At 42.2% G+C, this 26,863-nt stretch overlaps 2 protein-coding genes across 2 annotated transcripts; both read left to right on the top strand.

Annotated features, from left to right (window-relative positions):
* Positions 1 to 1,862: 1,862 nt before the first annotated feature.
* Positions 1,863 to 15,958, top strand: LOC124115449 (C-type lectin domain family 7 member A-like). Its single transcript, XM_046476455.2, has 7 exons — positions 1,863 to 1,962; positions 4,779 to 4,821; positions 9,669 to 9,769; positions 13,112 to 13,183; positions 14,216 to 14,441; positions 14,920 to 15,090; positions 15,649 to 15,958. The coding sequence occupies exons 1-7, from the start codon at positions 1,948 to 1,950 to the stop codon at positions 15,894 to 15,896; spliced, it is 876 nt and encodes a 291-aa protein (XP_046332411.2). The 5' UTR covers positions 1,863 to 1,947; the 3' UTR covers positions 15,897 to 15,958.
* Positions 15,959 to 18,812: 2,854 nt separating this feature from the next.
* Positions 18,813 to 26,747, top strand: LOC124115448 (A disintegrin and metalloproteinase with thrombospondin motifs 9-like). Its single transcript, XM_046476454.2, has 4 exons — positions 18,813 to 19,181; positions 23,756 to 24,041; positions 24,938 to 25,102; positions 26,460 to 26,747. The coding sequence occupies exons 2-4, from the start codon at positions 23,871 to 23,873 to the stop codon at positions 26,622 to 26,624; spliced, it is 501 nt and encodes a 166-aa protein (XP_046332410.2). The 5' UTR covers positions 18,813 to 19,181; positions 23,756 to 23,870; the 3' UTR covers positions 26,625 to 26,747.
* Positions 26,748 to 26,863: the final 116 nt, after the last annotated feature.

Raw genomic sequence — 26,863 nt, 5'->3', positions numbered from 1 at the left:
TTGTGTAGTCAGGTTCAATGAGCTACATACTACCTGTGCGTTTCTTTTTTTTTTGATGATTGATAATGACATGTCTAAGCATTTAATTCCGTTACTTTTAAAATATGGAATGATGTTACCGTCTGTCTACTGATAATACTTGTCAATCTCAAATAGACCAGTTGTAAGGCTTGTGTCTCACACGGACGGAATCTGCCTGACAATGTCTGTTGTCCTTAAAGTAGTGATACCTATTATGTATTTTTTTTAAATAAACCCAGAAAGACTCGACCCACTGCCAGAAGGTCTTGGAAACTGATTAAATCTGATTAAACGTATATTTAAAGATTTCAGGACGTAAGGCAGATATTCCCCTTGAGTAAGTACAATTAATTAGTAATACAAATTTACTATTCAAGGTAGTAATGGATACTGATCGACTTATGCTTATCGTAAGAGGCGACTAACGGGATCGGATGGTCAGGCTCGCTGATTTGATTGATGCATGTCATCCTATCCCAGTTGCGTATATCGATGCTCATGTTGTCAATCACTGGATTGTCTGGTCCAGGCGCGATTATTTACAGACAGCCGTCATATAGCTGGAATATTGCTTCAAAATTAGCTCGGTCGCTGATCAAAGTTACTGTACATACTTGAGACAGGGTGTACCCTTCAAAATTAGCTCAGTCGCTGATCAAAGCTACTGTACATACTGGAGACGAGGTGTACCCTTCAAAATTAGCTCGGTCGCTGATCAAAGTTGCTGAACATACTGGAGGGGGGGTGTACCCTTCAAAATTAGCTCAGTCGCTGATCAAAGTTACTGAACATACTGGAGACGGGGTGTACCCTTCAAAATTAGCTCAGTCGCTGATCAAAGTTACTGAACATACTGGAGACGGGGTGTACCCTTCAAAATTAGCTCGGTCACTGATCAAAGTTACTGAACATACTGGAGACGGGGTGTACCCTTCAAAATTAGCTCAGTCGCTGATCAAAGTTACTGAACATACTGGAGACGGGGTGTACCCTTCAAAATTAGCTCGGTCACTGATCAAAGTTACTGTACATACTGGAGACGGGGTGTACCCTTCAAAATTAGCTCGGTCGCTGATCAAAGTTACTGTACATACTGGAGACGGGGTGTACCCTTCAAAATTAGCTCGGTCACTGATCAAAGTTACTGTACATACTGGAGACAGGGTGTACCCTTCAAAATTAGCTCAGTCGCTGATCAAAGTTACTGTACACGAAAAGTGACGTAAATCAGCGACAAAGCAAACCCTTCAGCATCTTCCTATTTAAACATCGTGATGTTCTTGAAGCAAATAACTGCGATCTCTTCATTGGATTTCAATGGTATTTTGAATTGAACTGATGTTTATCTTGGGTTAACATGGGCTGTAAATTATCACAGGTATATGCTGCTCAAGGTTTGTCACGGGTTGCCAAGTCGTTTACGGCGCCGCAATTCGATGCGCAGAGTTGCGTCCCTTAGCTGTGCCGAAATCTCTATGATTGTGGGCTCGACGATTCGCCCTCATTACGGTACTACGGTTCTAGGTTCTAGGTGGCAAATATAAAAAAAGTTCTTAATTAATTGGATTTTCCTCATACGTCATGCTGATTTTTTTTTAAAGTTTTTAAAGTTGTATTTAAATTTTCAGACCGCAAAAGCCAGCTCATTCATCAAAAGAATCTTGACTGTGTAAGCTATGATCTACATATTGAAAATTACACATTTCACCAAATAAATGATGGAACCGGTCCTTTAGCTATAAGAGAAAGGTTTAATTGACTACTGGGACCTTTGTTAGACTTGATTATAACGGTATTAAAACATTGCATTCTTGCACTATCACAAATATTCGCAGAGACAGCAGGTTATGTTACGATTATCTCTACAGAACTATTTATAACCTTATCTGTAAGACTGACATTCAAACCAGACAACTCTCTAGCAACATGTTGCCACGTTATGTAAGTAAATATATATCTTTAATTCAGTAGATTTATGGTACATAGCATAATTCTATTAGGAAGGTACTGGAACTTCCAATTTGTAAGCTCAACTCATTTGTAAGTGATAAGGAACTGTCTGGCGTCTTAATAAAGTTTCCGTCAAAGATCTAGAAGTCTATTCGTTTCCATATTATTTCCAATATTTCCAAATTCTGTTACCAGAGTACAAAAGCAAGTCTTTCGTTCAATTGGAATCTGCGATGAGAGCAAGAAATAAGTCATGGTCCAACTTCAACCCTTCCCTTCTTTGTCATAGTGCCATCTAAATTACCTAGGCCAGTACAGATAGAGCTGTTAAATCATATGGAAGGCGTGGGAGTGGGAGCAGGAGTGACGAAAACTGTCGTTATAAAAGTTATTCCCTTTTATCCCCAAACCTAAAGAACTGATTGTCAACAATGATCTGTTCCTGAAGGTAATACGCGAGGGATTGGGAGATATACTTAAAATGCTTCCTATTTGTTACTGAATACACTGCCGGACCAATCAACGTTAACACCCATGTCTGATGGGGGCTAAGTATGAAATAAACCAACATTGTTAATTCGGGGATGATGTATTTGATAGGGTAACAAGGTTCTGGCTTGGACCTTAATTTGCAGTGTTTTAACGATTTTTTTCATTATAGTAACGTTTTGAGAACTTTTGTACTTTTTTGGTCAAATACAATTTTCAAGTCTATTTTTTTCTTTTCCGGCATTTTATTTGAAGACAAGTAAGTCACATGAAAACGCTCATAACCGAATGATGTTTTCCGATAATCTATTAGTTATAAGTAAATGACGTCAATTTAGTCGGAAAAGCTCCCCAATGAATGAAAGCAACAAAACATTTTCATAATCAAAAGAACTCTCCTTTAAGCAAGTAAAGCGACAAAACCTACAGGCCGCTCAGGACACCTGTGCCCCCCTTTTTGTCCAATAAGGCCTCTTAGGCCACCCATGCCCCCCTTTTGTCCAGTAAGGCCTCTTAGGCCCCCATGCCCCCCTGTTGTCCACTTAGGCCTCTTAGGCCAACCATGCCCCCTTTTTGTCCACTTAGGCCTCTAAGGCCACCCATGCACCCCTTTTTTGTCCACTTAGGCCTCTAAGGCCCCCATGCCCCCCTGTTGTCCACTTAGGCCTCTTAGGCCCCCATGCCCCCCTTTTTGTCCATTTAGGCCTCTTAGGCCACCCATGCCCCCCTTTTGTCCACTTAGGCCTCTTAGGCCACCCATGCCCCCCTTTTGTCCAATAAGGCCTCTTAGGCCACCCATGCCCCCCTTTTTGTCCAGTAAGGCCTCTTAGGCCACCCATGCCCCCCTTTTGTCCACTTAGGCCTCTAAGGCCACCCATGCCCCCCTTTTTGTCCACTTAGGCCTCTGAGGCCTCCATGCCCCCCCCCTTTTTGTCCACTTAGGCCTCTAAGGCCACCCATGCCCCCCTTTTTGTCCACTTAGGCCTCTGAGGCCACCCATGCCCCCCTTTTTGTCCACTTATGCCTCTAAGGCCACCCATGCCCCCCTTTTTGTCCACTTAGGCCTCTCAGGACACCTGTGCCCCCCTTTTTGTCCAGTAAGGCCTCTTAGGCCACCCATGCCCCCCTTTTTGTCCACTTATGCCTCTTAGGCCACCCATGCCCCCCTTTTTGTCCACTTAGGCCTCTTAGGCCACCCATGCCCCCCTTTTTGTCCAGTAAGGCCACTTAGGCCACCCATGCCCCCCTTTTTGTCCACTTAGGCCTCTTAGGCCACCCATGCCCCCCTTTTTGTTCACTTAGGCCTCTCAGGCTACCCGTGCCGCCCATTTTGTCCAAAAAGGCCTCTTAGGCCACCCATGCCGCCCTTTTTGTCCAATAAGGCCTCTTAGGCCACCCATGTCCCCCTTTTTGTCCACTTAGGCCTCTTAGGCCACCCATGCCCCCCTTTTTGTCCAACGGAATTCAGGGCTCCACATAAAGAGTCAATCAGATTGCTACACATAAAAATAGAGTGTATCAAGCACCACACTGGAAGTTTGGGCGCGGCATGCATATCATCTGATATAAGGTCTTAGGAAACTCTTCATGATATACGAGGAACACTATTTAAGGAACATCGGTATTTTCAGCTATAAGAATGAAATTACCAGCTTTGTTGAAAGAGACATATACTCAGTTACTGAACGAGTGTTGATATATTTGATATCAAAAGATATCATCCAACATCATTCTTCCAACTTTTTCAATTTGTAGACAGTAATTAGCAGTGTCTTCAGTGTTAAAAGTACTTCTTATAGCTTCAGTAGCAGCGCCGTTAGTGATGTCATTTGATTGTGATGTCATGGTAACCAGTGACGTCACAATGGTCTGCAAAGCATTGTGATGTAATTTCATTGCAGCGATATCTACAGTGTAGATATCGCTTGATCTAATCCAAGCGATATCTCCTGTAGGAGCAAGTTTTGGATGATAAATCCCGGTAACTGGCACGTGCCGTTAAACGTCTCAACCGTATGGTTTATTGATCGGGCATAACGATTGATAACGCCTTAAGAAGTGTACAGGTAAGAAAATGAAAAATTGCGCGCAAAAGGCATGATTGAAGCTGGTCAAATAAAAGATGCCAGACACTTTTGTAAATATGGGCATGGAACAGATATTGACTTTAATGTATGTATGTATGTATGTATGTATGTATGTATGTATGTATGTATGTATGTATTCGTGCTTGTCACAACTCCTTTATCCACACACACATATATATATTATTCGTAATGACATATTTATTAATACATGTACTTTTTGTTGTTGTCCAGTTCATCTGCCTCTGGGTGATATATGTGTCGTGTGGATGGGCAGGTAAGTCAAATGCTTAGCGTGCATGTGTGCGCTTGTGCGTGCTTGCGTGCGTGCGTGCGTGCGTGCGAGCGATTGAGGAAATTGAAGGGTTGCAGTATACTACTTAGTTTTTGTTGGGGATCCTGAGACAGTTCATTGTCTTACAAAACTCAGCTATTTAACAATTCATGGAAATAATAATAATAATAATAATAACAACAACAATATAATAATAATAATAATAATAATGATAATAATGATGATGATGATGATGATGATGATGATGATGATGATGATGATGATGATAATTCTCCCAAAGAAAGGTGATCTGAGTGACCCTAAAAACTGACTGACCCAATTACTTGTTTGAACACACAGTACAAACTATTTACAGGGTGTCTTACCGATCTCGTGTCATCGTACTGCGCTTCGAATGACATTATCTACATGGTGCAGAAAGGAGCCAGAAAGGGATGTTGGGGTTGTAAGGATCAATTGCTGGTTCAGACAATGATCCTTGAAGAGGCTAAAACTTACCACTGTAACCTCTCAATGTTGTGGATAGACTACAGAAAAGCTTATGATTCTGTACCTCACGAATGGAATTTGAAGTCACTGGAATGTATTGACCTCCTCCTCGTTTTACTCAAGTCTTTTATGGATTGCTGGTCAACTCAACTTGAGATGTATTCGCAGGGACAGGTGGTGAATTCGGAACCCATTTCTATAACAAGAGGAATATTTCAGGGCGATTCTTTCACTCCTTTGTTTGTCATTAAATCCTTTAAGCTTTTTGCTTAGCAACGAGGAAGGTTATCATCCTGGACCTCCTCAGCACAGATCCCCAACACCCCTTCCTCACCACCTTTACATGGATGACCTTGAACTTATTGGCAAGGGAGGATCTACAACAGATTCTCCTTGTCGAGTCCTTTTCTAATGATATCGGCATGTCCTTTGGACTCGACAAATGCAACAATCTTCATCTAAAACGTAGCAAGATAGAAGAGGGAGGATCAGTCAGTTTACTTGAAGTTATTGACCATCTCGTGGAAGGTCAGGCCTATGCGTACTTAGGGATGCAGATTAGGGACAAACTCCAGAATGTCCATATCAAGGAAAAACTTCGGGCAGAGTACAAATGTAGACTTAAGAAAATCTGGAGTTCAGAGCTGAAAGCTCGCAATAAAGTAACAGCTACAAATACTTATGTACGCGTCCTTTCATATTCTTTTGGTGTTGTTGATTGGACATTCAGGGTATTGACACACTCACACGAAGAATCATGTCAGACAAAAGATCCCACCACCCTCGCTCTTCCCTCAATCGCTTATATTTGCCGATCATTATGGAAGGACGTGGTTTGATTAACGTTGGGGCTCTTCATGATAGAAATGTTTTGTGCAATTTTGCAAACATTTATTTGTCTGATGATCCTCTTGTGAAGCATGTCAAGACTTATGATGAAAACAAGGCATTCCACAGTTTCCTAAAAAGGGCCAAGGATGTGGGACATAATCTCAATGTCGGCGTTGATTTTGTTGATGGTTCTGTACTGCTGGACGGTACAGAAATGAGTGTCAACCATGCGAAGTGTCATATCAAGTCGGCCAAGTTTTTCAAGGAAAGGCTATCTGAACGACCACTGCATCGAGTTTATGTGCAGCGTGTTGAGAAGATCAGCAACCCTGCAGAGTCCTTCGCTTGGATGAAGTCGTCTGGCCTGAAAAGTGAAACAGAAGGCTTTCTGTTTGCTGCTCAGGAACAGTCACTTCCCACTCGAAACCCTCAATGCGTGATTTTGCATCAAAATGTAAATATGAAATGTAGATTACGTAATGAATTTAATGAGACTGTCCAACACATTGTCAGTGGATGCCCAGCATTGACACAAACACACATCTTAAGCGACATGATGGTGTAGCTCGATCATTTTATTACCGTCTTCGCCATACTTGTGGTTTTGACACGCGGTCCACCCATGGAATATGTAGAGGGCGTCATCGAAAATGATCAATACAAAATTCTTTGGAATAGACCCATTTACAGCCTCATACGTATCAAGGCCAACAAACCTGATCTTGTCCTTTTTGATAAATCCAATGAAATCATTTATATCATTGAATTTTCTGCCCTTAATACGTGGCAAATATGCGGACCAAGTTGTCCGACTCCCTAGGTTTTGTACCTCCCAATCTGTGACCAGTGTGATTAAACAAACCAACATGATGCTTAGCTTTTGAATATTGTGATATTTCATACATTTACAAAAATGAGAGGACTATTTTCTCACGTCAAAGTGAAATTAAAGCTGCCCATTCCATATCCAAAAGAAATCTCTGCATAACGCAGAGTCGATTGTGCGATTCCGACTATATCATGAGCATGTATTAATGAATCACTATCAAATAGTAATGATACCAGGTGTTCGCTAAAAGGTGAGCGTATCCTGCCCCACCGGTAGCACCCGTCACAAACACATGCAAAGGCAGGTCAACTGTTCACCTGAAAAAAACGCGGGTACAAGGTACAAGGCAAAATAGAAAACGAAGGTTGACATGAAAAGATCAGTTCAAAGAAATATCGAACGGCATTAGTGTGTATCGTGATTATATCCCATGCAGAGAAAAAAGCTTTCAATGTTCTTGTTATCTGCCATAATGCTGCTGATGTAGATAAAGAGGTAACAGGGGCACTAATGGGGAGATGGGTGTTATGACCAATTAAGTAACCAACATACTTTTCCTGTTATATGAATCTGATTCAGAGGAGGAATATTTAATGTAGTCTACATTTAACCCATACAGTACTTGGGTTTGAATCCTTATGGTTAAAGCGTTCGCTCGTCACGCCGAAGACCCGGGTTTGATTCCCGACATGGGTACAGTGTGTGAAGCCCATTTCTGGTGTCCCCCGCCGTGATATTGCCGGAATATTGCTAAAAGCGGCGTAAAACCATACCTACTCACTCACTTTGGGTTTGAATAGGTCTTCTGCAACCCATGTATGCCGTAAAAGGCGACTATGCTTGTCGTAAGAGGTGACTAACGTAGGGATGACCTCTACTCCCCACAGTCAATTTGTCGAGGATTGTTGACCAATGTAGCATGCTCTTTCTACGAAGAATTCACAGAGCGTCATACGACCCTGTTTGATCATGGTTACATCAACCAAGGCCTTACCAAAGCTTTTAAACGTTCATGGCAGACACATGTAGGGCATTTACATAATGGACGCATCAATATCCAAGGTAATATCTGATTCCCTGTTTTGAAAAGTACCAAATGTCGACGTGTTTATAAAGGTGAACTTGACTTTCCTTTGCATGTGTTTGTGATGGGTGCCCGGTGGAGCAAGATACGCTCTTTTCGCGGACACCTTGTATCATCACTGTTCGATAGTGACCTATAAACATATACTTACGATATAGTAAGAATCCTACAATGGACTCTGCTTTTAGCATATAATTTGTATGATAATAGAAAGAGTTTCGTCTTCCATTTTCACGTTCTCCTCGTGATCACTGGTGTCTGAAGATTTTTCGTTTTTATCTGGACCATATGTTATCCGCTGGTTGTAGACAGGTGCCGAATCACGCCAGCTAAACAAATTCATTTCCCAGTCTTGTTTATACTAACGTCGACTGTCGACGTTTATTGCCTATCATTGAAGCCCTAAATATACTTAAACCACTGTGTATTTGGATGCCCTTCAAGTTAAATTCAGAGTATACGTCAGGGTGCCTTGTACAAAGCAATCTTTTCCCTAAGGGGATCGTTACTCCCTTACCATTATATAGGCTTACGACAGTCGTAGCGCTAAAGTGATCGTAACTTCCATAATTTAACATAGACTTACGACAGTCTTAGCGCTAAGATTGTTTTGTACTCCAGGCCGTTGGAGGAAAACCAAGACAGACGTAGGTCGTTAAGGTTTCAGGATTTGCTGAAACCAAAACGCGGAAATGTTCCTGACATAACGAGGATGAATGTTGATAAGCAGGTTAATGACATTAATATCAGATGTTTTTCTCTATCACGATGTCTTTGTGCGTGCCACTTACGAAACATTCGTCAGAGTATATCTAAAAAATTGTCTTTTACCTATAAGTTCAAATGAAACAAGGCAAACATTTAGCAGGGTTCCTAAATACCCTCGAATTCGACTCAGCCCATTTCGAAGTTCCTGATTTGTTTGGTTGGTTTGTTGTTTAACGCCGCACTTAGCAATATTCCAGCTATATTACGGCGGTCTGTAAATAATCGAGCCTGGAACGTAAATGTAATACGTTTTCTTACCCTAAGACGGGGTGGATTGGAACCAGGAGTTGCTCTCCCGGTTATAGGTATATGTAATTAAGAAATAATTAAGATAATTAAAAGTGATTGATTGTACATGAATTATATGTGTGTATGATTTGTTTGTTTGTTTGTTGTTTTACGCCGCACTCAGCAATATTCCAGCTATATGACGGCGGTCTGTAAATAATCGAGTCTGGACCAGACAATCCAGTGATGGACATCATATGCATCGATCCACGCAATTGAGATCGATGACATGCATCAACCAAGTCAGCGAGTCTGACCACCCGATCCCGTTAATCGGCTTTTACGACAAGCATAGTCGCCTTTTACAGCAAGCATTGTCGAAGTTCATGAAAGAATCACATCTTTTGCGTCACAATGAGCGATATGATGTCATAATGGTGACGTAATGGTGACGTAATGGTGACGTAATGGTGACGTAAGGTGTAGAAGCTACAAATTCAGTAAAGCGCGTTTAAATCTACAGGTAACCTAGCTCTTCATTGAAAACACAGGATGTTTATCTCCTTACTGATGTTATAATTATGTTCAATGTGTTGCTAGTTTCAGAGGAGAATAACAGATCGAATCTGCGATGCTACTCCTGTCTGGATGCCCAAGATCCGATGTCTTGCAATGCCTATGAAATATGTGGTGCAGGGGAGGTAACCGCTCATCCTCTGTTTAAAAATACGTAACACAGTTGACGAAGTCCCACAAAAGACGCATTACACTTTAATTAAAAAAGATGCTTCACAAATGATATTTCAAGAGCGTCAAAACCACCTAAAAACCTTGCATTACGTAAAGAGATCCTTGAAAACGGTAACGTTTAGTTTTATAAACCTCCAGTGACGTCATCCTATTGTTATCCAGTCTGGTTATATCTCATAAACTTTTATATATCCCGGGGATTTTCTATGATTACAACGTGATATTGTAACATGTGACTGACCCTCCCCTGTATACAACGTGGACAAAGAAATTAAGTAACATCAAATGCCAAAGGTTTTCTGTAGAGTTCAATTTGATCGCACCCACAACCTCCATGTCTGATGTACGCCATGAAGAGATATTTTACGCCCGTTACTCTAAGTTCACTGAAAGTATGTTTGAAACATAAACTTGTTGATAAATGTTGTTTCATAATTTTTGTGGGTTCAAAGGTTACACAAAACACTTCCCCTCGGGATGTTATGATATTTACAATCCCCGCACGTGGTTTATCCTCAACATAAAGTACTGACCAATATTATCTTCTTCAGGCAGCGATACGGGACGCTGATCAATTGGCCACAGTAGGCCTGTAAGCAACCCAAGATCAACTTGATTGCATACAAATGCTCCTCCTACTATTATTACTACTACTGCTTTAACTATTACTACTATTGCTACCATTAGTATTCTTACTACTATCACTAGTGTTACTACTACTACTTCTGCTGCTGCTGCTGCTACTGCTACTACTACTACTATAACTAGTACTGCTTTAACTATTACTACTATTGCTACCATTAGTATTCTTACTACTATCACTAGTGTTACTACTACTACTTCTGCTGCTGCTGCTGCTACTGCTACTACTACTACTATAACTAGTACTGCTTTAACTATTACTACTATTGCTACCATTAGTATTCTTACTACTATCACTAGTGTTACTACTACTACTTCTGCTGCTGCTGCTGCTACTGCTACTACTACTACTATAACTAGTACTGCTTTAACTATTACTACTATTGCTACCATTAGTATTCTTACTACTATCACTAGTATTACTACTACTACTTCTGCTGCTGCTGCTGCTACTGCTACTACTACTACTATAACTAGTACTGCTTTAACTATTACTACTATTGCTACCATTAGTATTCTTACTACTATCACTAGTGTTACTACTACTACTTCTGCTGCTGCTGCTGCTACTGCTACTACTACTACTATAACTAGTACTGCTTTAACTATTACTACTATTGCTACCATTAGTATTCTTACTACTATCACTAGTGTTACTACTACTACTTCTGCTGCTGCTGCTGCTACTGCTACTACTACTACTATAACTAGTACTGCTTTAACTATTACTACTATTGCTACCATTAGTATTCTTACTACTATCACTAGTGTTACTACTACTACTTCTGCTGCTGCTGCTGCTACTGCTACTACTACTACTATAACTAGTACTGCTTTAACTATTACTACTATTGCTACCATTAGTATTCTTACTACTATCACTAGTGTTACTACTACTACTTCTGCTGCTGCTGCTGCTACTGCTACTACTACTACTATAACTAGTACTGCTTTAACTATTACTACTATTGCTACCATTAGTATTCTTACTACTATCACTAGTGTTACTACTACTACTTCTGCTGCTGCTGCTGCTACTGCTACTACTACTACTATAACTAGTACTGCTTTAACTATTACTACTATTGCTACCATTAGTATTCTTACTACTATCACTAGTGTTACTACTAGGGCTGCTGCTGCTACAACTTCTGCTGCTACTGCTACTACTGATACTGCTACTTCTACTACTACTACTACTACTTCTACTACTTCTACTTCTACTACTACTGCTTTAACTATTACTACCATTGCTTCTACTACTAGTACTACTACTGCTGCTGCTACTGCTACTACTACTGCTGCTGCTACTGTTGCTTGTACTGCTACTACTGCTGTTACTACTGCTAATACTACTACTACTACTGCGGTAGTTGTTACTACTACTACTGTTACTGCTGCTACTACTACTTCTACTGCTACCACTACCGCTGCTGCTGCTGCTGCTACCGTTGCCTCTACTACTACTATTACTGCTGCTACCACTACTGCTGCTGCTACTTCTACTACTACTGCTGCTGCTGCTGCTACTACTACTACTACTGCTGCTGCTGCTGCTGCTGCTGCTACTACTACTGCTGCTGCTGCTGCTGCTGCTATTCCCTGCTATTTCTCCTACTACTACGACTACAATTACTACAACTATTACGTCTACTGCTACCACTACTACGACTACTACTCCTACTGACACCACAGGTGTATTCCTACAACACGACGACCGTCCGGGGAACATTGGTGTTGCTGTTTATTACGGCATGCGGAGTACAGTTACCGATGGCTGCTTGCGAGATCAGTGGAGTGACGATGATGAAACCTGTCTAGTCTGTGGGATGCATGGGTCGCCCAGTCGTCTGAGGCGCCGCGATTCCTGTGCAGAGTTGCGTCCCTTGGACACGCCAGAAACCTATGATTGTGGGTTCGAATCCCGGTTCGCCCAGAGAATGTTTCTAGGTTTGTCAGCACCATACCCGTGCTCGTAGGTTTCACCGAAGTGGTAAACGTCTGTGACCTGCATCACTTCGGGCTTTCTTCCTACATTAAGCTGACACGCCGCGATATAGTTGGAATACTGTTAAAAACGACGTTAAACCCAACTCACTCACTCACTGTCTAGTCTGTGCAGTTTGCCTCTTGGACTGATTTAAAGAGGCAATTGTTAATGCGTACATAAAATCTTCACAGAATTTCGCACTTCATACTTCTTGATACACAAAAATGAACTATTATGGTGATTTGTAGGAATGTCAACAACAACAACAACAACAATAATGTCATGCCCGGAAATTCATGACTATCACCAATAATCGGGCGTAATCGACAAATAACTGCATAACTGTCCTGTATGGGATTTTGTGCATTACAGATATAATCAGTTCTGACTGGTCATTTGAAGTGATATACGTCGCATCAAAGTGAGAGACAGCGAACTGATAATGGATGACGTCACAGGAGGTTTCTAAATTTGTTTAAACATTACGACTTTAAGAATTATAGCAAAAACAGCATTAGCCTCTTGTTGACCTTAAGCATAAAATAAGGCTATCGTCTAGAATGTTTTAAATTCAGTTAAAAGTGGAGGGGAATTCATATAACGGAGGTACTGAAATTGGGGGATTTTTGTCACTGAAATGATTAAAAACACATTCTTGCAGGAATGCTTCACTCGAAAATTCACAGATCACCTTGGGAGGGCTGCATTCCGACTTGGCTGTGAGTCCAAAATGGTAAGAAAAGTTCTTGATGGATTCGTTCGACATGGTTTTATTACTAGCACTGGTTTGTTTGTTCGTTTGTTTGTTTGTTTGTTTGTTTGTTGTTTAACGCCGCACTCAGCAATATTACAGATATATGACAGCGGTCTGTAAATAATCGAGTCTTGACCAGACAATCCAGCGATTGACATCATGAGCATCGATCCACGCAATTGGGATACAATGACATGCATCAACCAAGTCAGCGAGCCTGACCACCCGAACCCGTTAGTCGCCTCTCACGACAAGTATAGTCGCTTTTTACGGCAAGCATGGGTTGCTAAAGACCTATTCTACCCCGGAATCTTCACGGATCACTAGCACTAGTAACATGTGTTAGTTGCCAAATGTGAGAGTTTCATCGACTTGCTCAGCCAGCGAAACCTTTTTCGCAAAGGGTTAGTGTTGGTGTTAGTGTAAAATCTATACTATTTTAAGTTCTCTTTAAAACTTATGGTTGAAGCAAAATGAATAATACAAGAAAAGCAGGGTCTTTGGTTAGCAAGACAAACCAAAGTTACTTCCCTTTCCATGTTTAAACTACTCTGGAAGATCCCGGTTAGAATTATTCTTCAGTAACCCGACATGCTTGTCGTAAAAGGCGACTAACGGGATCGGGTGATCAGGCTCGCTGACTTGGTTGATGCATGTCATCGTATCCCAATTGCGTGGATCGATGCTCATGATGTCAATCACTGGATTGTCTGGTCCAGATTCGATTATTTACAGACCGCTGTCATATATCTGTAATATTGCTGAGTGCGGCGTTAAACTGTTTCCCAAATGCGTACATCAATGATCATGATTGTACGGTCCCCACTCGATAATTTTCAAACTGCCGTCATATAGAGGGAAGATAAATATCAAATGTCCCTTTGCATGTAGCTGTGATACATCAAGTCTTATCACAGATGACAATGCGGCGTTAAACAAAATAATTTCTTTATTGTTATTGTTTCTTTTCTTGTGACATTGAACCTTATTAATGTTTTATTTTATTTCCAGCTTTGTAATCTCTACAAGAGCGCACTCACTATTGTGGGTAAACGTTCCATCGAGGATGACAGTCAAGACAACTGCTTCGACTGTTGTGACGCTGACAGTTGTAACGTCAACATGTGTGGTGGTAACGCAACACAACAGCAGACAACTCCCCCGAATATAACTGTGACTTTGACCGAGACAACTCCAGCATCCACGACTGCTGAAACGACCACACCACCACCACCCAGTACGTCTTTGTTTCTGGTCAAGACTCGAGTGTCAAAATGTCGGGTTTATTATTTGGCGAGGTGTCAGGCTTAATTGTTTTTTTATAAAAACTGTTTGATTGGCTGGTGGTACTGATTGAATAGGACTTGTTTACCCTTTTCGCGAATACCCGGTGTCATCATTGATTTGTGACCCGTGAAGATCCGGGGTAGAATAGAGTCTTCAGCAACCCATCATTGCCGCAAAAGGCGACTACGCTTGTCGTAAGAGGTGACTAACGGGTTGGGTGGTCAGGCTCGCTGACTTAGTTGATGCATGTCGTCGTATCCCAATTGCGTAGATCGATGCTCATGATGTCAATCACTGGATTGTCTGGTCCAGACTCGATTGTATACAGACCACCATCATATAGCTGGAATATTGCTGAGTGCGGCGCTAAACAACAAACAAACATCACAGATTTGTATACTTTGTATACACTTCAACATATATTTCAGAGTGTCCCAACACCTATCTGACCGGCCCCGGATCCTGCTACCTGCTCGTGAACTCCTCGCATACGTGGCATGAGGGGGATGTGCTGTGTAAACAGATGGGGGACCAACTCATGTCCATCAACGACAAAACAGAGGACGACTTCATCTCCAACTACCTCAGCAATCTCGCAGGTCATCACCATCAAATTGTTAAAAATTAGGCACCCCAGTAGCATGTCGTAAGAGAAAAACCACATCAGGATCCGGTTGTCACAATGCTATGATCGTTGCTCACACTATCAACCACGGGATTGACGTTTTACTTATTGGTTGTGTTGACAAAGTTCCTGTTTTCTTACTGGGCGTGGCGCAATTTTCATCTCACCCAGATGATCCGGGGTAGAATAGGTCTTCAGCAACCCATGCATGCCGTAAAAGGCGACGACGCTTGTCGTAAAAGGCGACCAACGGGATCGGGTGGTCAGGCTCGCTGACTTGGTTGATGCATGTCATCAATCCCAATTGCGTAGATCGATGCTCATGATGTCAATCACTGGATTGTCTGGTCAAGACTCGATTATATACAGACCACCGTAGCACAGAGTGCGGCGTAAAACAACCAACCAACAACCAACAACTATATGAATTTCACACCAGTCCAACCCCGAATACTGAATGGTTCGTCCGTTATGCAAATTCGCAATAAACCTCTGATACATTTGCCACTGAATACACATGTGATGTCAACAGGTTCTTCACAGCCAGATGGGTACTGGGTGGGCGGTTTCTTCGACAAGAGCACGTCACAGTGGGAGTGGCAGGATGGTACACATATGACGTACGTCAGATGGGGTCCTTACCAACCAGTGTCCTTCGTCAACTACCACGTGAACCTCATCAACCAACGTGTCTCTCTGCTGTATAACAACTGGCAGTGGTCTACTAACGTCGAGTATGCTAGCAACAGATGGCTCATTTGTGAACGTTCGTTCAATTAAAGTGGACGTCAAGCGTTGCTCCCTAAGTTGGATCCGTTTGAATAAATTAATATGAGAAACAACTACGTGTCTGTACATTTGTGAAAGTTTGTTTGTTTGTTTGTTGTTTAACGCCGCACTCAGCAATATTCCAGCTATATGACGGCGGTCTGTAAATAATCGAGTCTCGACCAGACAATCCAGTGATTGACATCATGAGCATTCATCCTCGCAATTGGGATCGATGACATGCATCAACCAAGTCAGCGAGCCTGACCACCCGATCCCGTTAGTCGCGTTTTACGACAAGCATAGTTGCCTTTTACTACAAGCATGGGTTGCCGAAGACTTATTGTACCCCGGATCTTCACGGGTCCAGAATTTTCAAAAAGCGGCGTTTAACCGTATTCAGCATCATTCATTAGATACAAAGTGGCTGAAGATGCAAAAATGTTTATAAAAAGAGGCGATGACGTGGGTGACACAACTGTGCGGACGACGGCTCATACTAGGCAAAGACGTTGACGTGGATGACACGAACGTAAACGGGCGACGCCTCATACATTTAAGCTCAAGTTTACTTATTGATTGTACAACCGCACCTTCTTTCAAATATCTGTTCATTTAAATATGTATGACTGCGCACTGTCTGACACTTCTACCAATCAATGAATGTAATCACTGTGACAATTTAATCATGTCTTCACTTCTCCAATATCAATATAAGTCTGCTGAAGCTTACCGTTTGAGTCATCGTCTATTACAAACTCAACTGGATATATCGTGTGCCCGTAACTCGGTATCGTGGCATCACATGTTATCTTGATGCATGTAACCTTGGGTGTGGTTACAAACATACCACGGTTGTTTAACGCCGCACCCAGCAAAATTCCAGCTCTATGATGGCGGTCTGTAAATAATCGAGTCTGGGCCAGACAATCCAGTGATTGATATCACCAGCATCGATCTTCGCAATATGGGATCGATGACATGCATCAACCAAGTCAGCGAGTTTGAACACCCGATCCCGTGAGTCGCCTTTTACGACAAGCATAGTCGCCTTTTACGACAAGCATAGTCGCCTTTTAAGGCAAGCATGGGCGTCCCAGTTATTTTGCGCTAAATCACGGATGTAATATCTAACCAAGGATTTAGTGCATGGGATTAGAAGTGGTGTCACAGATTTGTTGAGTGCTTCTTTTGCAGCAGCAACAGCCACTGAGTTGCCAACGATTCCAGCAAGGGTGGACAACCAACAGAAGACGATGTCGTATTGACCAGTAGCAAGATCATTATGTAGTTCAATTATGTCAAGTAAAGTGAGTGAGTGAGTTGGGGTTAACGCCGCTTTTAACAGTATTCCAGTTATATCACGGCGTGTCAGCTTAATGTGGGAGGAAAGCCCCAAGTGATGCAGGTCTCAGACGTTTACCACTTCGGTGAAACCCATGAGCACGGGTATGGTGATGACAAACCTAGAAACATAATTGGGGCGAACCGGGATTCGAACCCACAATCATAGGTTTCTGGCTTGCCCAAGGGACGCAACTCTGCACAGCGAATCGCGGCGCCTTAGACGACTGGGCCCCCCGTGTCCCCCGCAGCATGTATTGTATATCCAAATTTATAAGTGCCTTCCATTGACGACACTTCGTATTCGTCACTCCCCTCCATGTCGGAGATCTTGCAGACATTCCCGAGTCCAAGGAGAACGTTCCTGGTCTCTGTGTACCCCCCCCCCCCCCCCCCCGCGCCCTGTCAAACAGTAAAACTGCATCCTGACCCGAACGAATTGTTTAACAGCTTGGAGACAGGGAAGAGAGTTTGAAAATATAGTGGATTGTTGATGTTTAGACTGTTTGCTAAATTTAAGAGCTGTTAAAATGGCCTTTGATTCGGCTGTAAGTATTGAAGAGTTTCGTGGTCATCCAGTATGCACAGTTCTGGATCCAACGATGGTGGCGCTGGCAACAGCCTCAGCATCCTTAACTCCTTCTGCAAATATTGATTTGTAAGTATTGTATGTACTTCATAATTGATTATATTCTTGTTAGTACTGTAATTAACTTTTTCTGCTTTCTTTAGTTTGAACAGTGACAGGTCTACTTGTGGCTTTACAAATTGCCAAGGAGGAGAAGACATCAGACGGAAAGGAGATGTAAGTTCAATATCAGCACCATTAAGGAAGGACTTGATTCTTACAGGGTGAATAAGAGATGAGTTCTTATCGTTCAGATCCTCATAAAGGGGATAAAACACGCAGTTGTATGCAGGGTTGGACTCATTAGCATATAACTTTGTGATATACTGTAAAGATAGTTTAATGCGGCGATGTTTAAGAGAAGGCTAGTTGGCCTCAATATACAGGTTGACAGTCTGAAGTAGATCAAAGCATTATCTCTGCCCTAGTTATAATTAGGGTTGCTCTAACGCCATGTTTAAACAGACCGCCTCCGTGGTCTAGTGGTAAATCGTCCGCCCGAAATGTCCGGGGTTCGAAACCCGGCCGCATCATACCAAAAGACGTTAAAAGGTCGTACTTGTTGTTACCCTGTCTGGCGCTCGGCATTAAGGGGCTAAAACAAGGACTGGTCTGCTCGGAGTCAGTATACTGTGTCTGGGTGGGATATTCATGTTAAACTGCGGCATGATATCTCGGTGAGCTAGCACTTTAAATCGGCATCAGTCCGGACTAGTACAAGCAGCCACACAAACAAACACACGCACATGCACATCGCTATATAAGTGCAATAATCTTGGACGCGACGTTAAACCCCATTTCACCTCACCACAAACCATATCTAAAATTTATCACTTTATTTGGAGCTACTGTAATTGGATGTTGCAAGATCGATCTAATCGACTTCTAAATCAATGTTCTGCGGTTCTAAAGCTATTGGTTTGTTCCAAGCATTTCACATGCGCTGAGACGACAGACTGATCAAGTACTACTGTCACCGACAGTTCCCAGCATGGCCATATGCACTTTTATTGTCTTTGACAAAATCATGATGCAAATGTGGATTATTTTAGTTTTGAGCTCCACAACACTGTGTTTGAGAGAACATACTTTCAAGAAGACAGCAGGTGATGTTCGATCCCGTTTGGAAAACCCACAACGTCTTCAACTGCATACGGTTTCGGCGTTAACAGAATGTGGTCGACTGTGCTCACGAAGTTCATCGTGCATTGACTTGCAGTACTCCAGCACAAGACGAGCTTGCATTACTGGACACACAGAAGACGTATCTGATGGCGTAATGTCCCAGAGTGGACTGTTTGACTTGTACAATTGGTATTTTAAAGGTAGAGGTTTATATGAATACATGTACCCATGCTTGCCGTAAAAGGCCACTATGCTTGTCGTGAGAGGCGACTAACGGGATCGGGTGGTAAGGCTCGGGAGTCATCGTATCCCAATTGCGTGAACTAAGTGTTCACCTGTCCTGGAGTTATGTTGTACTAATATTCACATTTAATATGTGAGTAATGAGTGAAAAAAAATAAAAATACAATCTTTAAATTCTCAATAATTTCTGCTCATACTGTATATCCCAATTGCGTGGATCGATGCTCATGATGTCAATCACTGGATTGTCCGGTCCAGACTCGCTAAGTTTGTTAGTAGGCCGATATTCTCACAATTTTCACGTCGCGTGTCCTTATAGACCTTATAGACCTATTCTCCCAATACCAATTGTCACATTGTAGTTAACTTTTTTGGACAGAAGGGGGTGGGGTGGGGGGGTGGCAGATATTTGTACATTTGTATCATTTGTCCCCAACTTGATTCAAATAAAACTGTTTTCTATAAAAAATCGAATCATTTGCAAAAAAGGAAAGTAGTAGCTTCACTTGATGATGATGTTACACGTGTCGCATCTTGGTGTGTTACGTCTACTTACACACGATACACTCTCTGTACAAGAATATTTGGATGGACAAATATTTTGCTTGAGATTTTTTGGCTATCTGGTACTTTTTACAATTTTAAATTTATTCAGTCCTTGTTTCACTTTCTCACTTTGCTGTAGAATTGGGAGGTTGTCCCTTATGACTGGCATGATAATACAGTTATCAGGATTGAAGGTGGATACAAATGGAATAATTTGATCGCCCACAGATTTTTCATTAGGTTTCAAGAGAGTATGTCTTAGAAGTTTTATCGACTTTTCTATAGCGTCATTTATTATATAATGATATAAGCGGATATCCTAGTTTCTTTAGATACCTTATCAATTATTTCAATCTTAAGTCTCTTTTATCCGTTTCCGACACGATGGTGCATACTCTCCGCGCAAGTGAATAAGGAATGTTAGTTCTTGTATGCCTGGGGTGACGTGAACCGAATTGTAAGTATAGATGGGTGTATGTTGGTTTGTAGCTGATATAGGTTTTCAGTTTAGTATCTCCCTTAACTAAGAGGACGTCCAGACCCTCGCTCTCGCTAAACTCCATAGTAAAACTGATGGAAGGATGGAGCGTATTAATAATATCCAGAAAGGTGTCTAAATCTTCACGAGTTGAGAGCCAAACTAAAAAACAATCGTCTTAGACTCGCTTCCAAGTTTCGCGCACATGCTTGGCGATGGATTCTCACATGGAATCTTGTACCTTCCTGTAATTAATATCCCCTAAATAAACCATCACAAGTGTAGCGTATGTTGGAGCGACTTTCGTTCCCATGGCCGTTTCCTTTCTTTGATGATAGAATTTTCCGTTAAATTCAGTGTTAATAGCCTCAGGACGTTTTCTCAGCCCAAATTGAACTGCTTCCAATCCCAAGTCATGGAATATGTTGGTATATAAACTCTTCAATGTGACTAGAGTCGCATCTTTAGGTACGGCATCGGGAAGGTCGTTAAGAAAGTCCATCTCTTAGTAAACTCGGTACATGCTTTGTTAGTGGTTTTAAGATCATATCGACGAGATTACAAAGGCGCTGCGTCGGGCTGTTCGGTCCTCCGATAATCGGCCTGAATGTCAAGTCAGGAGAGCACTCCGAATTCTGTTCTGCCATGGCACTATTTATTTACCTTTATGGATCTTGGCTAGTCCGTAGTTAAACTGACCTGTTCAGTGATTTCTTGAAATGGACTCTGAACCATCTTTAATTTAAATATGAATTACTTTTCAAAATTTTCAAAGTGAATGATTACGGTTTTATGCTTTCTTCAGCAATATTCGACCCTTGAAGATCCGGGTTAGAATAGGTCTTCAGCAACCCATGCTTGCCGTAAAAGGCGACTACGCTTGTCGTAAGAGGCGACTAACGGGATCGAGTGGTCAGGCTTGCTGACTTGGTTGGTGCATGTCATCGTATCCCAAATTGCGTGCATCGATGCTGGTGATGTCAATCTCTGGATTGTCTGGTCCAGACTCGATTATTTACAGACCGCCATCTTATAGCTGGAATATTGTGAGTGTGGCGTAAAACAACAAACATCCATCCAGCATCGTAGTTGAACTGTCACCCGCAGACGGCTAATTTCGACGGACAACCTGTTTCCAATTCTGGTGGATAAATTCATACTTATGAAAACATTAGATGAACACATTCAATAATTGCAGAAGGTATTGAGAACTAGATATGGATGGATGGATAGCTAGATGTGGGATGGATGGTTGGATAGCTAGATGATGGATGGATGCATAGCTAGATGATCGATGGATGGATAGCTAGATGATGATGGATGCATAGATAGATCATGGATGGATTATAGATAGATGATGGATGGATGGATAGATAGCTTATGCATTGATAGATACCTAGATGATGGATGGATGGATGATAGTTGATGGATGGGTGGATAGTTAGATGATGGATGGATGGATAGATACCTAGATGATGGATGGATGAATAGATAGATGATGGATGGATAGCTTGATGATGGATGGATAGATGATGGATGGATAGCTAGATGATGGATAGATAGCTAGATGATGGATGATTGATATCTAGATGATGGATGGATAGAGAGATAGCTAGATGATGAATGGATGATAGATAGATGATGGGTGGATAGGTAGATGATGGATGGATGGATGGATAGATGCTGGATGGATAAATAGCTAGATGATGGATGGGTGCATAGATAGCTAGATGATGTATGGATGGATAGATAGCTTATGGACGGATAGATAGCTAGATGATAGATGGATGGGTGGATAGATGATGGATGGATGACAGCTAGATGTTGGATGGATAGATAGATGATGGAGGGATGGATAGCTAGATGATGTAGGGATGGATAGCTAGATGATGGATGGATGGATGGATGGCTACATGATGGATGGATGGATGGATAGATGATGGATGGATTGAGAAAGATGATGGATTGATGGATAGCTAGATGATGGATGGATGGATGGATAGTTGATGGATGGATTGAGATAGATGATGGATGGATGGATAGCTAGATGATGAATGGATGGCTAGATGGATGGATGGATAGATAGCTAGATGATGGATGGATAGATGGATGATATCTAGATGATGGATGGATGGCTAGATGATGGATAGCTAAATGATTGATGGATAGCTAGGTTATGGAGGGATGGTTGGATAGCTAGATGATGGATCGATGGATAGCTAGATGATGAATGATGGATAGATGGATGATAGCTAGATGATGGACGGATGGTTAGATGATGGATAGCTAGATGATGGATGGATGGATGGATGGCTAGCTAGATGATGCATGATGGATGGAAAGCTAGATGATGGAAAGATGGCTAGCTAGATGATGGATTGATGGCTAGCTAGATGATGGATGATGGATAGCTAGATGATGGATGGGTGGATGATGGAAAGCTAGATGATGGATGGATGGATAGATGATGGATGGATTGAGATAGATGATGGATGGATGGATAGCTAGATGATGGATGGATGGATAGATGGATGGATAGCTAGATGATGGATGCATGGGTATCTAGATGATGGATGGATGGCTAGATGATTGATAGGTAGATGATTGATGGATAGCTAGATTATGGAGGGATGGATGGATAGCTAGATGATGGATGGGTGGCTAGCTAGATGATGGATGGATGATGGATAGATGATGAATGGATGGATAGCTAGATGATGGATGGATGGATGGATAGATGATGGATGGATAGCTCGATAATGGATGGATGGATAGCTAGATGATGGATGGATGGATAGATAAATGATGGAGGGATGGATAGATAGCTAGATGATGAATGGATGGATAGCTAGATGATGAATGGATGGAAAGATAGATCATGGATGGATGGATAGCTAGATGATAGATGGATGGATAGCTACATGAGTGATGGATAGCTAGATGATGGATGGATGGCTAGATGATAGATGAATGGATGGATAGATGATGGATGGATGATAGCTAGATCATGGATGGATGGCTAGATCATGGATGGATGGGTGGCTAAATGATGGATGGATGGATAGCTAGATGATGGATGGATGATATATGATGGATGGATAGCTAGATGATGGATGGACGGATGATGGATGGATAGATTGCTAGCTGATGGATGGATAGATAGATGATGGATGGATGGCTAGATGATGGATGGATGGATGGCTAGATGATGGATGGATAGCTAGATGATGGATGGATGGCTAGATGCATGGATGGATGGCTAGATTATGCATGGATGGATGGCTAGATGATGGATGGATGGATGGATGGATGGATAGCTAGATGATGGATGGATGGCTAGATGATGGATGGATGGATGGATAGCTAGATGATGGATGGATAGCTAGATGATGATGGATAGCCAGATGATGGATGGATGGATGGATAGCTAGATGATGGATGGATAGATGGTTGGATGGATATATGTAGAAATAGGCATTTACTTGATAAATATTTCCAACATTGCAGATCCTGAGACATGCTTTGAGATCAAAAGAAACAACCCCACAGCCAAGAGCGGGGAGTACTCAACCACCCCACAGCTCCACAGTTCAAGGGTGTGTCAGTGAAGGTCTACTGCCTGATGAATGACACACACCAGATGGAGTACGTGACACTGCCCAACAGGAACTTCGGACACTACCCGCAAAGGTCCAACGCTAATTGTGGTGAAGTCGAAGAGTCATATCTATCGGGGGCTGGTGTTGGCATGGGTGGCGTTACAGAGTACCAAAAGATCAGAGTACAGCCATCAGTAAGTTGTTAAACGGCCCAAAGGTTATGTAATTATAATATCATTTTATATTATTGAGGAGTAATGCCATCGAGGGACATGTTTGGTAAAGAGTGTTTCTTTGTTTGTTTGTTTGTTTAACGCCGCACTTAGCAGTATTACAGCTATATGACGGCGGTCTGTAAATAATCGAGTGTGAACCAGACAATCCAGTGATTGACAGCAAAAGCATCGATTAACGCAATTAGGATACGATGACCTGCATCTTGTTTTTTTAACCAAGTCAGAGAGCTTGACCACCCGATCCGGTTAGTCGCCTCTTACGACAAGCATAGTCGCCCAAGAATGGGTTGCTGAAGACCTATTCTACCCCGGATCTTCACGGGTCTGGTAAAGAGTGATTCTGATGAAGTGTTTGTCTGTTCGTTGGTTGGTTGTTTTACTGAACACTCACCAATACCCCAACTATATGACGGTTGCTTACCTATAACCGATCTAGAGCAACGTCCCACACCGTCGGAATGCGATGGCATGCAATCAACAGAAACACCGAGCCTGACCACACATCCATTTAGTCGCCTTTTAGGATAAGCCAGAGATTGCTATGCATCTCTTCGACCCTGGTACACAAGGAGACATTCAAATACAAATTAAATGTTTATTGTATGAAAGGTCACAGGCCGAACACACATAACGTTAGCAGTATCATTCGACAAAGAGATTCAGGTGTACCTTTTAAGTGTATATACATTACCGACGCCGTTACGCTGTAATGAGCTTGATTTGGCATGATCGGCGAAATGGCGTCGAGTTATATTTTCCAGTTGTACACCGTTGTATCATTAACCAGCATAATACCACCATGTTTCGTGTAAGTCTGAGGGATAATACCATATTTCATATTTTTGTTCTTTTAGACCATGGCAGTTGTAAGAAATGACGCCACGTTCGTAAGCGGGAGCAAGACAACCCCCCTAGACTATGGTCAGGCAGAAGATTGCTACTCGCATGTAGTTTTCTGTAAGAAAATAGGAACATTTCACATCAACACACTGGGAACAAAGATGAAAGTCAATACCGATGTAAGTGTTTGTTTTGTATCAGAACAGGCGTTGGGGATACACCCATTTGCAAAGCCACATTGACGTTTTTAGTATTTTTTAAACGCCGTGTTCAGCAATATTCCAACTATATAGCGACGGCCTGTAAATATCGAAACTGGAGCAGAAGACGAGTGATCACCCAATCAAGTTGGTCGTCTCATTCTAACGGAGAATCACCACTAGGGAGTAGGAGTCTAGGGCTGGGACGAGTCCAAATTTACAACCCGGGTACCCACCACCCTATTACCCGACCCCACCCGGGTACCCGTTGTAGATATTTAGAGATAGGTACAAACTGTCCGATTTGGAAACGTTTGACCGTAGCCCTGGTAAAATGTATTTAGATACACGTGTGAAACGATCTGGTCATGCATACACTGAAGTTTACTGCTTTAAACATATACTGATCAACAAAAGTTCCTGTGACATTGAATAAGATTTAATGCAAAGTTATGTTTTTTACCAAATCTGAAACAACTTCGGTTTGCGACAGATAAAAGACTCCTGTAAGTGTTCAAATGGTTTAATTTGCTTGCTTGTTTGTTTGTTTGTTGTTTAACGCCGCACCGGAGCAATATTCCAGCTATATGACGGAGGTCTGTAAATAATTGAGTCTTGACCAGACAGCGATTGACATCATGATCATCGATCCACGCAATTTGGATACGATGACATGCATCAATCAAGTCAGCGAGCCTGACCACCCGATCCCGTTAGTCGCCTCTTACGACAAGCATAGTCGCCTTTTACGGCATGCATGGGTTTCTGAAGACCTATTCTACCCCGGATCTTCACGGGTCTCCACGCAATTGCGATACGATGACATGCATCAGTCAAGTCAGCGAGCCTGACCACCCGATCAAGTTATTCGCCTCTTACGACAAGCATAGTCGCCTTTTACGGCAAGCATGGATTGTTGAAGACCTATTCCACGCCGGATCTTCACGGGTCCTGAAAGTATATAGAATGAGAGATAGTGCTTTGTTGCCAGGAGCAACTGCCTCCCTGCACTGTTATCGTACATCTGAAAGGTTCATGTACATAGTTGCATTTGATTGTAGTCTTAATTCAATGGTGTGATTTTTCCAGCTAACATGGACAGTTCAAGTACACGACTTCAAAGCCTTAATTCAATAGGGGCGGTCGGGTAGCCTAGTGGTTAAAGCGTTCGCTCGTCACGCCAAAGACCCGGGTTCGATTCCCGACATGGGTACAATGTATGAAGCCCATTTCTGATGTTCCCCGCCGTGATATTGCTGGAATATTGCTAAAAGCGGCGTAAAACTATACTCACTCACTCACTCACTCATTTAATTCAATGGTGTGATTTTTCCAGCAAACGTGGACAGTTCAAGTAGACAGCTTCAATCCCCGTGTGGAGAGCATTGCACGTGAAGAGAATGGCGCCATGATCGACATTGTGTGTGGAGGGTGGTGTGGGGGTTGTAGCCCTAAAGGTGACATGCTCCTCTATCCGAACCCTCTTGACAATAAGCCTTAGACCAATATACCGACATCTTCCCCAGGCAAGAGAGTTAACTGAATTCAAAAGTCCAGTTTCCACCCTTGCCGAACTAGGCTGGAATTCCTGGGCTCGATCGTAGCGCTACCAGTGGTTATTATGAGTTATGTCCCTTCTGAGCCTCTCCTATGGACCAATCCGATTCCATCACTTGCATTTGTTTCAAACAAAATGGCGGCGCCCAGTCAAGACGATCTGATCGATAATCAAGATCTATA

The sequence above is a fragment of the Haliotis rufescens genome, unplaced genomic scaffold, assembly GCF_023055435.1.
Source record: "Haliotis rufescens isolate VD_foot unplaced genomic scaffold, xgHalRufe1.0.p SCAF_33, whole genome shotgun sequence".
NCBI lineage: Eukaryota > Metazoa > Mollusca > Gastropoda > Lepetellida > Haliotidae > Haliotis > Haliotis rufescens.
This window is presented reverse-complemented; position numbering and strand designations above follow the sequence as displayed.

Bases quoted from the DNA above. Each gene is read 5' to 3' on its own strand.
- LOC124115448 (XM_046476454.2), top strand. From the start codon at position 23,871: ATGAATGACACACACCAGATGGAGTACGTGACACTGCCCAACAGGAAC. The intron at 24,042-24,937 runs GTAAGTTGTTAA...TTGTTCTTTTAG, and splicing joins AGATCAGAGTACAGCCATCA to ACCATGGCAGTTGTAAGAAA. The intron at 25,103-26,459 runs GTAAGTGTTTGT...TGATTTTTCCAG, and splicing joins AGATGAAAGTCAATACCGAT to CAAACGTGGACAGTTCAAGT.
- LOC124115449 (XM_046476455.2), top strand. The intron at 9,770-13,111 runs GTAACCGCTCAT...ACATTCTTGCAG, and splicing joins AAATATGTGGTGCAGGGGAG to GAATGCTTCACTCGAAAATT. The intron at 13,184-14,215 runs GTAAGAAAAGTT...TTTTATTTCCAG, and splicing joins TTGGCTGTGAGTCCAAAATG to CTTTGTAATCTCTACAAGAG.